Consider the following 15,658-nt stretch of genomic DNA (forward strand, 5'->3'; position numbering starts at 1 on the left):
TACAATTTTTGACAAACAAAATAATATCCTTGAATGATCTGCAGAGTATTAAAATTAATATTTCCAGCATGAATAGTTAAAAACTTATAGGACATAATATAATTTTGATGTGGACATTTGCAATATCTAAAATATTGAATACTCCTTATTTTACTTTACAAAAATTAGCGTTACTAAAAAGTAACAGATAATCTTAACTATAAGTATATGTTTGAAATTACTTGCATTTTTATCGATTCATTTAATTATTTTACAAAGTACGATTTTTAAACTTGGAACCACGACACAACCGGCACAACCGGTACCTACAACAACAACACTAACGTTGCTAATATGGAAGTGAAATGCTTGACAACCGCTACGCGAAACTAGTAGGAAGTAAATAACAAAAGTGTTTTTAAATTAAAAACTTGGTGAGTGCTTTTATTACATTGTTAACCTACTTTTGTATTTAATAAAACAAAACCAATAAGTTATAAAACATAAGAAGATGCGTCGCGGCGTATAGAATACACCATAATTTTAGTCGTCATCTCGCATTTACCGGTGGCAAATCTTAAACGATTTGTAAATATGTTAATCTTTCAAGAATATCATAAATAATATATGAAGCAGACTATAAAATCATTCCAGATGCGTTTAGAAAGTGGACAAATATTATTTTTCAAATTCGTTCTTTGTATAGGTCACTGACGTTTTAGGTTGTCATTTGTATATTTTGTGATCGTATTTTATGAAATCAAAAGATCGGTTTATCATCTCAAATAATATATGAGAGTAAATAAAACATTGATTGCACAGTGCGGAGTGATAACAGGTATGTTTATTGTATAAATTATTACAATGGAAATATTTTTGCAATCATGGGTGCATAGAAGATGTTATTGTCAAATTTTGAATTACACAAAAATATTTTTGTGAATTTATGTGCACATATTTTTACGCATTTTAATTATTTTATTAAATATGGACTTCATTTATTAAAGATGGAATTTGTAAAAAATAAAAGATGAGCACTGAGTTTTGAATGATAAATAAATTACTAAAAAGAAAAGTATATGTTATGCCACTTGATAAAAAAGTGCCTTCACAATAACCACATTGAAAAATTAAATGAAACAAATAAATAAAATAATTTATAATGTACAAAGGATTTATACTGTCAATTTGTAAAATTAACATGTGGTTGTAAATTTGAAACATGTGATGTTTCTTCTAATCTATACATTGTGAGTACTATATTATTGAATACTAGCTTTCCGCCCGTGGCTTCATCCGCTTTGTCTAAGACCTAATAAATTATATACTAAAACCTTGCTGTTTAATCCCTCTATGTATTAAAAAAACCGCATCAATCCATTGCAAAGTTTTAAAGATTTAAGCATACATAGGGACAGAGAAAGCAACATTGTTTTATACTATGTAGTGATAATATAATAAAAATAAATTGCCAAATGAGTTCCTACATGGCTCAATCAATTTGGCTAATATTTGATACAATTTTTGTTAAGACACAAGGAAGATGAAGAGAAAACACAAAAAAGGATCAGGGTAGAACAACATTTGCTGGGGCAGCTAATTTAGTGTTATTAAATAAAACGCCCATGATACATCCTCGGAATATTTAATAAAAAAAATAACAAAAGCAGTTCAGCTGTTCTCGAAATTTGCGCTTAGCAACAAATTTAGCGTTTCATATTTATAGTATAGATTTGTACTTGAACTCATTGAATAAAAAGTACGGTTAACTTGGATGAATCATATATGCTTTATCATCAAATACTCTTATGACCTCAAAGTAAGATGTATGGGTACTGCCTAATTTAGAGTGAGTCAGGAAATAAATATAAAAGAATGGCATTACTGTTTAAAGTTTTATGCCACATAGATGGAAAATTACTTGATTTATTTGTGCTTATTACTACACAGTATAAAACAAAGTCGCTTTTTCTGTCCCTATGTCCCTATGTATGCTTAAATCTTTATAACTACGCAACGGATTTTGATGCGGGTTTTTTTAATAGATAGAGTGATTCAAGAGGAAGGTTTTAGTATACAATTTATTAAGTTTTAGACAAAGCGGGCGAAGTCGCGGGCGGAAAGCTAGTTTTATTATATATACAGGGTGTACCAAAAAGTAGTGATGAACGGAAGCTGAGAGGTAGAGGACCTAGAGGGCTATCCGAATCACCCCCATGTATGTTATGCGATTTTTCGTATTTTCGGAGTTATGACGATTTTTTCAATTTTTCACCTATCGCCGAGTACGATGATATTTTCACTCATGCTGACGTCAATGATTGCGGAAGATGCTTGATTTTTTTTGTGTGCTAAGCTGAAAGATAGGCCAATTCAGTATGGTAACATTTACTATCGTTAGATCTTTGAATGGAATAAAAAAAATAATTAAATGGCAAGAAAGATAAAATTACCCAGTATGTTCACCACTTCAAGGGCCCGTAAAAAAATAAAATCACATAGAAAAATTTTTCCGTTTGACTTTTAAAAACTTGCTCTATCTATCAGATAGCTACCCTGAAAATTTCATTTTATTATTCAGAAGGCTTCAATCGAATAATTTAAATCTAAATGTGGTAAGTGCAAAAATTGAATTAACATGATGATCATTAAAACCAATAAATAGGTGTTTAATTACCAGAAATTTTTAAAATAACCCCGCTGTTGCTCAATGCAAGTGCGACATCACCGTAAAAAGTTGTCTTTTAAATGTCTGAATGCCCTTTTATCATTTTTAATGGTTTCTTCTGTTACTATGAATTTCCGGGTTATTTCGTCTAAATTGTGGCATTCTCTCAAGTAGCCGAAGTCTTTTTAATATTCCCATTGAAACAAATCAATGGGGTTTAGGTCGAGGGACCGTGGAGGCCAGGCTTTAAGGCAGGCTTCACCGGCGCATGCGCAGGCTGCAACGACCAATCCATCTTTCAGGGTATCTTGGCCCTTTAGCCTGGCCTGCACGGTCCCCGGACATAAACCCTATTGATTATTTTCCGTGGGGATACTACAAAGACGAGAGACTGCCACAATTTGGACGAAATAACCCGGAAATTCATAGTAGCAGAAGAAACCATTAAAAATGATAAAAGGGCATTCAGACATTTAAAAGACTACTTTTTACGGTGATGTCGCACTTGCATTGAGCAACAGCGGGGTTATTTTAAAAATTTCTGGTAATTAAACACCTATTTATTGGTTTTAATGATCATCATGTTAATTCAATTTTTGCACTTACCACATTTAGATTCAAATTTTTCGATTGAAGCCTTCTGAATAATAAAATGAAATTTTCAGGGTAGCTATCTGATAGATAGAGCAAGTTTTTAAAAGTCAAACGGAAAACTTTTTTTATGTGATTTTATTTTTTTACGGGCCCTTGAAGTGGTGAACATACTGGGTAATTTTATCTTTCTTGCCATTTCATTCTTTTTTTTATTCCATTCAAAGATCTAACGATAGTAAATGTTACCATACTGAATTGGCCTATCTTTCAGCTTAGCACACAAAAAAAATCAAGCATCTTCCGCAATCATTGACGTCAGCATGAGTGAAAATATCATCGTACTCGGCGATAGGTGAAAAATTGAAAAAATCGTCATAACTCCGAAAATACGAAAAATCGCATTACATACATGGGGGTGATTCGGATAGCCCTCTAGGTCCTCTACCTCTCAGCTTCCGTTCATCACTACTTTTTGGTACACCCTGTATATACTAGCGGTCCGCCCCGGCTTCGCCCGTGGTACATATGAAAAATAGATGTTGGCCGATTCTCAGACTTACCCGATATGCACAGAAAATTTCATGAGAATCGGTCCACCCGTTTCGGAGGAGTATGCAGACTAACATTGTGACACGAGAATTTTATATATAAGATACAAGCGGTCCGCCCCGGCTTCGCCCGAGGTACATGTTTACGTTTTCTCTACATAAGAACCATCCTCGTACTTCAAGGAATATAATAAAAAAAGAATTATCGAAATCGGTTCAGCCGTTCTCGAGTTATGCGCTTACCAACACATTTTGCGATTCATTTTTATATATAAGAAGATATATGAATGTGTTTGGTTAGAAAGAGTAAAAATGAATGAGTCCCCATCATTGTCATCAATTATAGGTGTTTTGGTGTCACAAATGTTTAAAAAGCTAATGCCAATTAAGCAAATAATTGTATTTAGAACTAAAAAACTTTGAATGAAGTAGGAAAATAATAACTATGCAGTTCTTTGTCCAAATTGTTCAAAAAAACAAACTGTATACTAGAAACCTTATTTATTTATTTTATTTATTTATTTATTTATTCTTCACTGTATAGGAAATACAAAATGAAGACGACACAAAATAAAAGATACAATCGGCATACAGTGGGCGGCCTTATTCTACTAACCTTCTTCACGAACTACTCTTACCATAAAAACTAAATCAAAATTCATTGCCTATTTTTGGAGATATAAGCATGCAGCAGAATCACAGCGGAAAGAAAGTTTGTTTTATACTGTGTAGTGATATAGACCCTACTAATATTATAAATGTGAAAGTTTGTGAGGATGAATGGATGTTTGTTACTCTTTCACAATACTACTGAACCAATTACAATAAAATTTGGTATGTAGGTAGCTGAAGACTTACTTTGAAACGCAGGTGAAACTGCTAGTGGAAATCTAGGATATTATAATCTTGTAAAACTCCTATCCTACATGGAGGAACAATATCTCTAGTACTTCAAAGTACTTAATATGCAAAGAATGTCTTGTAATAAATTATCATAATTATCCAACACTAAATCTAGGTGTATAGGCCGTAAAATCAATTTGGTTACTATGTACCATTGTATTTAATATTTAGCATACATACCATTCATAAGAAATAATTATGTAAGTGCTGTAATGGTTTTATTTTCTCTAGTTAATGATTCACAATATTTTTCATATAGATTGGTATAACAACATAAATAAAATAAAAATTATAAAGTTGTCTGCTGTGTCTGTCTGTCTGTTCGCGATAAGATGTAAAACTACCGCAACAAATTTATTTGTATTTTTACTGTTTACAATGAGTAGCATGGTTTTTGAGGAAGGTGTTATTAATTTGTTAAGTTTTAAAAAGTGCGAGCAAAGCCGGTGGCGGAAAGCTAGTATTTACTAAAAGCTTTGAATGACAACATTTTAAGTTCGTAAATAATTAAGTACCTAATATATTATTATGCCATAAATTGTTTGTGTATTTTTCTTTTATAAATAAAAAGTAGATAGGCAAGTGAGAGAACACAACCTAGAGATTCAAGTACGTAAATGATAAGAGAGAAGGTTATACTTGAAATGTGATAAGAGCCAGGCAAATAACAATTATATATATACGAAATAATATACAACAAACTCAACAAATACTGAACTGATTCCCATTCTGTAGATACTATAGCTTGATCACAGTGATTGTACCGCGGTGTAGGTATGTGCGGTGAGGCAGAGATCGGATAAGAAAGAGCCTTTGAAATTAACTTAACGGGTATACTTATCTTAATATATATAAATCTCGTGTCACAATGTTTGTCCTCAATGGACTCCTAAACCACTTAACCGATTATAATAAAATTCGCACACCATGTGCAGTTCGATCCAACTTGAGAGATAGGATAGTTTAAACATGTAGGTACCACGGGCGAAGCCGGAGCGGACCGCTAGTAGCAACATAAGCAGTAACTAACTTAATTCGTAGAAGTTTATTTCTTGGAAACTATAATATTAACAACATATGTGTTGTTGTATGGGTTGGATATTTTAATTCTGTTTACTTCAGATTTGACCTTGATAAACTAAATATAAATGAATATTGAATTAAATTTTGCATTTGTGATGCACAAGGAAAAACCATTATTTAACTTGATTTGAACACTATTTAATATTTAAATTTTCTGGTATTAATGTATACAATATGGTAGGTACATATAGTTTTTTCAGGGTTTTGGTTTAGAAATAAAAGACTTCAATATATTTTAAACACTTTACTCATTATATTATGCAGCCAAACATTTCAAACAATACAGCAATCATAGCCAGACATCAGAGCCAAGGAATATTCTGATTATAAAACGTTCCATACAATGATTCTGATTCTGAACCGTTCCGCACAACGATTCTGATTCTGAACCATTCTACGCAATGATTCTGATTCTGAACCGTTCCAGGTAAAATGTCGAGCGGCCGCGGCAGAGGCTACACCGGGCGGCACCACATCCGCGAACCTCGCCCGGGTGACGCGGACAACGAGGAAGTGAACGCTGTGCGAACACTGACTGAATTGAGTCCGAGGTCCACAGGTAATCTAAACTAATATTATGAAGCTGAAGAGTTTTTTTGTTTGAACGCGCTTATCTTAAGAACTACTGGTCTCGATAAATGGGCTATCTAACACCGAAAGAATTTTTCGGAAAAGAGCTGCGGAGCGGAAAGCTATTATATATCATCACGCTAAGGCCAACAGGAGCGGAGCAATGCGGGTAAAACCGCGGAGCACAGCTAGTAATGTATATATGCTGAAAGCACTTTTTAATTCAATCATTTGTATAGATAGTTCATCTATTCACTCTTATCGCTCAAACGATTCCATCATTTGCTAGAGCTTTCTAGATCATACCATTTGCATTTAGAATCTTGAAAAACAGTACATTTATAATCTTCTATAACATTCTATCACCACCTTGAACCTTCCAAAACAATCCATTACCACATAGAACCTTCTTAAACCTTATAGAACGTTTCATCACCTTCTAGAACATTCCATTACCTTCTAGAACATTCCATCACCACCTAGAACATTCCATCACCACCTAGAACATTCCATCACCACCGATAATATTCTAGAACCTTCCATAACCTTCTAGAACATTCCAGAACATTCTAGAACATTCCATCGCTCGTTCACGCACGCAAAGCAAATAATGACGCTTGTATTCCAGCTAAACGTACGCACGCAATGATTTCAGACGCGAAACTTGGGGATGGGGAAGCGAAAGACGAACAGACGCAGCAAGAGGAGACGGGGGACGAAGATAGTATGCACGGCATGTTGACGGTGGACGAACAGTTTGCGCCGTTACTTACTTTGGTTAGTATTTTTTTTTTCTAACCGATAAAAAAGGTGTTTGAATTCGACCGATCGATTCGATAAAAAAACAATATTTTTTTTGCTTTGTTACCTCGGATCTAATTGGTAGAATCGAATTTGATAATTGTTTTTTGAAGTGAAACTTTTTTAGGTGTGTTGAGAGTAAAATTTCAAGGTCGCGTCATGGCAATATTTTGGTATCTTTGAATCTTGCCAATGTTTCACTTCTAACACGTGTGCTCGGCACACACGCTCTTTTTTTCTATTACCGTGGAACTACCGACTGTGTGAACTGATTTTGATAATTCTGTTTTTATTTGAAAGATTGTGCCTGCCATGTTATTTAAAATTGCCTGCTATTTAAATTTGGTTTTATTGTGACAGTTTGAAAGTGGCATTTATTTTTTTGTTAAAAAAATTGTCTGTCTGTAAAGTCGGTTTACTGACGATAGTTGAACGTGACAACGTCCGATTGTGCTTCTTTGTCGCTCGTTCCGCGCTCTCGCTTGCACTTCAAGCCTTACATGGAACGCCTCAGAGCGAGGTAACGCCGTATGAGTCATGTTTTTTCGTGCGTGTAGCCGGCTCTATCGAATTATAAGACGTTGTCACGTCAAAAATAATTATCAAGTATGTTTATATTATATGTAAGTATGTAGTGATTTATATTGTTTGTACAAAATTTCAGCTGGAACAATTCACGCCAGGCGAAGACGGGATACAATTTAACAGAAAATTGAGGCAGTTTGAAACGACTGTCACAGAATTATGTCCGGATGAAGCGAGGTTACAGTGAGTGTTTTAGCCGACTTGTAATAATGAATGATGTTTAGGTTTTGGTTGCGTCTTTATGATATTTCAGTACTTGTTTTCTCATATCAAAAGTCAGAACTACATTTATTAACCATTGTAGGTACTTGTTTTACTAATTGTTAAGGGCTCTTGCTCTGTTTCGTGTTATGATAAATCATTTTTCTTGTAACATAAGGTTGTTGCATTAAAAAAGCACTTTTAACTTAAATAATAAATAATTATGTAACAAATAAATCCATACTAATATTATAAATGCGAAAGTAACTCTGTCTGTCTGTCTGTTACTCAATCAAGCCTAAACTACTGAACCAATTTGCATGAAATTTGGTATGGAGATATTTTGATACCCGAGAAAGGACATAGGCTACCTTTTATTGCGAAATATGTACCACGGGCGAAGCCGGGGCGGACCTCTAGTAATATATAAAAGGCCCTTTCAATTTAAAATCAATAATTTTCCACCCCTCATATTATTAAAAAAATTATAAAAAAGTATTTATTGTTTTACAAAATATGTATATGTAAATGAAATGAAATGAAATGAAATGATTTATTTGTATGAATTGTGGTTACAAAGCAAAGTTATAATAAATTTCACGTCCGCACAATTCGCCAACAATTGGCATACAAATATTTAAATTTTATAATTTAAACTAATTCACGTGAGTTATTATTTAAGCAATATATTATTTACATTAGTTCATTTTACATTATAAATTATAATATAGCAATATGACAATTTGATTATTCCATTCTATTACATTATAATTGATTTCTTACGTCAATTTTGTCAAGCTAGGTTAACATTTTTATTGTTTCGGTAATTATAATCTAAAAAATTCGTTTAAGGAATATAAACAGTGATTAATAAGCCACGCTTTTAATTTTTTGTGCATTAAATTTTTTGGTAGTTCCCTTATATGTTTTGGTATATTGTTAAAAATCTTTACACACATTACACTTGCATTCTTTTGGTAGAGTGCTGAACGGCAGTTAGGCATCATTAAACGTGTGGGATCTCTTAGTCCCAGTATAGAGTGGTCTTTCATGCTTTTAAAAAGTTCACTATGTTTTTTGACAAATATACAAATTTCCAAAACGTATAATCCCGTGAGTGTTAAAAGATGGTGCTTTTTGAATAATGGTCGACAAGATTCTAAGGGACCAATATTGCACATAGCCCTTATGCACCTCTTCTGTGCCAAGAATACATTTGTCACGTCCGTCGAGTTGCCCCAGAATATAATTCCATACCGTATCACAGATGTAACGTATCCGTAATATGCGGTAAGCGCAGCATTAAAGGACACTGTTTTTCGTAGTCTTCTTAATGCGTAGACGAACTTATTTATTTTTCCGGTAATCATGTCACAATGTGCTTTCCAGTTGCAATTTTGATCTACATTTAACCCTAGGAACTTTATGTAATGTGTTTGTTCGATAGTATGGAATTTGTCCGTTACATTAAGAGGTGTATGTCGAGCTTTATAATTTGAAAATTGAATAAATTTTGTTTTAGTCATATTAGCCGATAGATTATTATCATTAAACCATGTCAATACTAATTCTAAATTTTTATTAATTGTCATGTTATAATTTATCTCTTTGTGATCGTCAGAATAAATTATTGAAATGTCATCTGCAAACAATATACACTTTTGGTCCATAATGTCAGGTAGGTCATTTATGTAAATTAAAAATAAAGGTCATTTATGTAAATAAATGTAGCATTAGGTGAAGTTATAACGATTTGAAAATTAGTCTATAATATAAAAATGAATCGCAAAATGTGTTGGTAAGCGCATAACTCGAGAACGGGTGGACCAATTTCGATAATTCTTTTTTTATTATATTCCTTGAAGTACCAGGATGGTTCTTATGTAGAGAAAACGTAAACATGTACCACGGGCGAAGCACGGGGCGGACCGCTAGTTGAAAATAGAAATAAAATGCATGTAAAAATGAATACTTTCATTTTATTTTTCTATACATTAATAATATCTTATTTTTTAATACATTTACTCTACAGACAAGCGTTCGCAACGTTCCGCGCGGCGGCCCTACAAAGCTCGGTGACGTCACGCAAGCTGGCCACAGTGGGCGCGGCCTTCACGCGCCAGCAGCGGCAGGGCTTACTGCGGGCGTCGCTGTTGAACGTGATGCAGGCGACTTTTAGCAGTAAGAATCAATATAAATAGTGAAAACTCAAGAATATGGGGAAAAAGTGGGAAAAAATCGCGAAAAATACCAAAAAAATGTGAAAAAATCGTGAAAATACCAAAAAAAATGTGCAAAAATCACATGTTTTGCACCAAAAGTGTCAATAACTAGTCAATAAAGGGATAATTACGTTGAAAACACACAAAAAAAAAAAGATATAAAATTGTTCTTTTTCACGATACTACTTGTTAAAATTCATAAAATTTACATGTACCTATACATATTTTTTCAGATAAATATTACAAATAAACAAAAAAAATGATTTATTTATTATTATAATTACAGAATTGGAAGTGTTGGAGCGATCAAATCCATTGTACCTGATAAATGCGGCTAACTTGATTGGAGATTATTTTGCTGGTATGTATGTTATTCATTTTATTATTGTGTGAAGTCCCGTGTCCCCGTAGTGGGGTAAGGGGCAGATGCATTATTCATACATCTGTTTCACTGATAGATTTTCTTTAGGGACAAGTAGGTGATCAGCCTTCTGTGTCCTGCCAGACCGAGACATTTTTTTTTTCTTCGTCTCCACCGGGAATCGAACCCAGGACCCCTCGGTTCTACGCTCAAGCGCCAACCACTGTACCAAGGAGGCGGTCAATACATTTTATTATTGATAGTCAATAAATTTAAATAACATAATATTTAAATGAACAAAAATTACGAAAGAAAGAAAGAAAAGACACTGAAAATCAATTAATTCAATTTAGCTTTTAAAACTTATATATATTTCCTGTTCTGTTGTCCATATTGGATTCATGCAAATATCATACAGTTCTAAAAAAAAGACAGCCCATTTTGAACATTATTTATTTATCATAAATAAGTACATAATAACATAATATCTTAACTAAAATTATGAAGAAGACCATGTCACAAATGTTTGTTACCTTTTCCCGCGAAAACCTCTGAACGGATTTTGATGATACTTTGCTGTGATGTAACTTATGTACCAGAACAACACATTAGCTAAAGAGTTACTTAAAAAAAAGTATAAATTGTTTATTTCAGAGGCTCGCCTGTCCAATGGTAAAAAGGTTCACATTTTGGCCGGGCCTCTGGTTCAATACTTGCGTGCGTTACTTGCCAGCGATGATATTAGAGCACACAGGAGTCTGGCAACACAGGTGAATTTTTTAATATTTTCAGGACAATTTTCACACACGGCACGATCTGATCCCATACTAAGCTTTCGCTTATGTTATGGAAACCAGATGGCTGATAAACATACATATATAATTTTAAATAAATACTTATATAGATAATTAACACCCAGACACAGAGCAAACATCTATGTTCATCACACAAATATTTGCCCCGGGTGGGAATCGAACCCACGACCTGTGGCTTGGAAGGCAGGGCCACTACCAACCAAGCCAACCGGTCAGTCAAGTAATTATTTATTTATTTGTAGTAATTATTGCTAATAGTTTATTTTACGACACGACTATAAATCTATACTAATATTATAAAGCTGAAGAGTTTGTTTGTTTGTTTTGTTTTTTCGCGGTTGTTCCCGCATTGCTCAGCTCCTGTTGGTCTTAGCATGATGATTTATAGCCTTCTTCGATAAATGAGCTATCTAACACTGAAATAATTTTTCATATCGATTCAGTATTTCCTGAGATTAGCGCGCTCAAACAAACCTACTCAGCTTTATAATATTACTATAGATAAATGATGTTTATGAAGATTACGAGAGAATTTTCGAAATACAAAAAACAATTAGATTAAAAAATGTAATAACACCCACAAAATCTGTTACAGCTAATGCAAAACGGGCGGGAACTGCTATCAATACTATCACAAGATTTAGATGAGCTATCGATATCAATTCGTCTTCGACTCCTAACACCTTCCTCGAGCATTATTTGGCTTCTACTTTCCGCAGATCTATGTTTAAACAAATTCCTACCCCTACCAAATACGTTACAGCAGTTTTACGCCTCACATTTAGATCTGACAAGCGATGAAAGCTTTAGTGAGGTGTCTTATGGATCTTGGAAAAAAGATGTGGTCCAGGAGACTGTGCAGAAAATGGCCAATGTTGGTATCAACCAGGAAGACGATAATAAGCCAAAGTTGAGGCCGATTTTGGGTGCCGGGGCGGGGCTGTTGAGACAGGTGCGTTTTATGTATCTATACTATATTATAAAGCTGAAGAGTTTGTTTGTTTGAACGCGCAAATCTCGGGAACTACTGATCCGATTTGAAAAATTGTTTCGGTGTTGCATAACAAATTTATCGAGGAAGGCTATAGGTTATATATCATCACGCTAAGACCAACAGGAGCGGAGCAATGCGGGTGAAACCGCGAAGCACAACTAGTAATCAATATATTTTTATTATAATGTTTGGTCTTTAGACAGTGTTAGCAAAGAATTTTATCTGAATTTTAACGAATTTTATATGATACATATAATTTAATGATTTTGGAATTCTTTTGAACTAAAAATAAGTAGTTAATGTTAAAAACAAGTGTTCTCCCCATGTTATACCTTATATTATAAGTATTGTTAAAAGCTGTTAAATTATTTTGTTCTTGTCTTCTAAAATACTACAAATATGATCAATCTGTTACTCTTCAACGAAAAAAAAACTACTGAACGGATTTTAATAAAACTACAATTATAGTATAAAGGTTGTATGTAATAAAACACGCTTCACACTTGATTTTGGGTGAAACCGCGCGGCACAGCTAGTTTTTTAAACTCTTAAATTTAAACACATATCAGTGAACCGTAATTATATTATATTAATTATATTATAATTATAATTTAAACCATATACCATTCATCAAAGCTACAAATAATCTTAATCTTATATATAAAATTCTCGTGTCACAATGTTAGTCTGCATACTCCTCCGAAACGGGTGGACCGATTCTCATGAAATTTTCTGTGCATATCGGGTAAGTCTGAGAATCGGCCAACATCTATTTTTCATATGTACCACGGGCGAAGCCGGGGCGAACCGCTAGTATATTATACAATCATATATTTAAAATTTATTATACAATAATTTACAGGAACAACAAGACTTCGACACATGGAGTACAAAGAGCAGTCTAACGAAACGTTACGATCTCAACTCGTGGCGTCAAGATGAAAAGGAAGAACCGCCTTTCAACCCAAGCGTCCCACCACCAAATTACCAAGAATACCCATACAATTACCAAGAAAACTTCTATCTTCAACAAGGAGACGGAACATACATACAAAACGCCCAAAATGTCACAGAATACCCGGAGAAAATTAACAACGAAGTCCAAAAAGCGTGTCGGAAAGATGACGATGACAAAAAATACAAGTCTAAAGATAGCCTCAACGATGAGGAAAAATTTCGTTCGGTTTCGCGAAATTCTTCACGACAAAAAATAAGAAGGAATAGCAATGAATCGGACGTTAAAGCGAGGAGGCATGTTAGTGATGTGCCGAGGAATCATAAGTACTGGGATCATGATGATCGGTGCGATAAAGACTATAATAGTTAGTGATGTGACTGTTTTTGTGAAGTGTAGTGTTGTGCTTAGTGACAACGGTGATGGATTTTGAGGTACGGTAAATTTGAGGTAAAGTTGGTAGCGAGTTTGGAATATTTGTGGTTGAGATTTATTAAATTGTTTGTAGGTTGTATAATATTTGGATGTGAAATTGCTAGGTGTAATATAGAAATATTGTAACACTTAGGGCCGATTTTTCAATCCTTAGTTAAAATTTATCCGTCCAATAAAGTAGTACACGAACATTTTAAAATGTCACCTGTAAACTGACAAATACGGACAATTAGAATACATTTTTAAAATGATAGTTTAATATGTTATTCGATGAATAAGTTTTAACCAATGATTGAAAAATCAGCCCTTATATAATAATTCTATTGAAAAAAATTGAAATAAAGGAAATTTTTAATAAAAAGAACAAGGAGCATAATATGAGTAGTACAGAACAAGGAGCATAACAAGTAAATTTAACTAAGCTATTTTTTTAAGCTATTGCATAGCTTCTATCGCGGGCCTTGAGCGCGGGGACCGAATCGAGAAATTCCGTAACGAAAAACCTCACGCTCCCCGCTCGGAGGTGTGGCTTGAAGGCATAGCATGCTTTACTGCCGCAGTCCCCGAGTGACACACGTCTTTTTTTTTATATTAAATCTCAATCACATATTTTGGTTTGATCATGGTGACTTACTAGCAAAAAATTTACTCTAAAATTGAGGAAATTCGAGACTAGCACCTCGGGCACACATTTATGTAGAAAGCTAGAATTTAGCATAATATTAATTTCTAGAAATCCATTTGTATGTATGGATGAATTTAATATTTGAAATCTAGCTAAAACTGTAAGCGAATACAGTTAGTTTTACAACTTCTAGATAAGTTCTGGATAGCTTATCTGTCAGTTAAAATAATAAATTAAGGGCCGATTTTTCAATGCTTGGATAAAACTTATCCGTCCAATAAAGTATTACACGATAATATTAAAATGTCACGTAAACTGTCAAATACGGGCAATTAGAATACGTTTTTAAAATGGTAGTTTTGTACATTATTCGACGAATAAGTTTTAACCAAGGATTGAAAAATCAGCCCATAGTATGAAAATATGTCAAAAAGTGTTCAATAAGCTATCTAGAACTTGACAAGTTGTGAAACTGGCCTTTAGTCTTAAATTTAATAAATTCATAAAAAAATACTTATTTTTGTCCACAATTTGATGCCAAATTATTTTGGTATTTGTACTCAACACATTATTTATTGACACAGTATGTATGTATTAAAGAAAATTAGTAAATTGTCATGTACATTTGGGATTATTTTTTGTTAAAATAGGATTATTATATTAACAAAACACAACTAAAATTCAATATTTAATAATAAAATTATTTTTTTAAACTTACATTAATTTTGACTAAAATTGACTTTAATTTATTTAACTCTACAAAGAAAAATATAAAACACAACTTTTAATATTTACATACTGTGCCAACAACTTATAAAATTTTCTTTAATACAATAATATAGTTGACGAACAGGCATATTTTTTATTTATTTTTATTTGCTCAGAACCACCGGAACATGACATAGAAATTGTGTTTTCAAAATATGTAGCTCAATATTATATTATATGTGAAAATTACAAAAAAAAATTAATACAACTATTTTCATCAAAAATGTATTAAAATTCTAGAAAACTTACTTTTTCAAAATTTTTAATAATTAATGTCTATTTGATAAAATTTAAATGATGTCAAATTATTTCTGATATGATCTCAATATATTCGAGGCATGCATTATTTAAAAAAGTTTTTGATGAAAATACTTGTATATTTTCTCATTATGTTTAATAAAAATGTACCCTTTGTGGTATTCTATAGCATAATTATAGTGTAAGGGTTGATTTTCCAATAAATGGTAGAATAGTTTTTCGAAAATTAGGTACTTTATGATTAAATTACGTAATTATTTACTAATTCTATAAATGCGAAAGTATGTCCGTCT

The 15,658-nt window shown here is 33.1% G+C and overlaps 1 protein-coding gene across 2 annotated transcripts; it reads left to right on the forward strand.

The window, feature by feature from the left end:
- The first annotated feature begins 333 nt into the window (after positions 1–333).
- LOC149896447 (uncharacterized) lies at positions 334–14,255 on the forward strand. Of its 2 annotated transcripts, none has more exons than XM_090117629.1 (9): positions 334–413; positions 6,203–6,334; positions 6,974–7,122; positions 7,811–7,914; positions 9,965–10,113; positions 10,441–10,515; positions 11,170–11,285; positions 11,926–12,282; positions 13,187–14,255. In XM_090117629.1, the coding sequence occupies exons 2-9, from the start codon at positions 6,208–6,210 to the stop codon at positions 13,649–13,651; spliced, it is 1,542 nt and encodes a 513-aa protein (XP_089973755.1). In that variant the 5' UTR covers positions 334–413; positions 6,203–6,207; the 3' UTR covers positions 13,652–14,255. The 2 variants fall into 2 exon arrangements, with proteins under 2 accessions (XP_089973755.1, XP_089973756.1); XM_090117630.1 differs by having other exon boundaries at positions 7,001–7,122.
- The last annotated feature ends 1,403 nt before the right edge of the window (positions 14,256–15,658 follow it).

The sequence above is a fragment of the Colias eurytheme genome, chromosome 28 (assembly GCF_061535395.1).
Source record: "Colias eurytheme isolate Ceu_HAF_F1 chromosome 28, ilColEury1 Martin Lab GWU primary, whole genome shotgun sequence".
Taxonomy (NCBI): domain Eukaryota; kingdom Metazoa; phylum Arthropoda; class Insecta; order Lepidoptera; family Pieridae; genus Colias; species Colias eurytheme.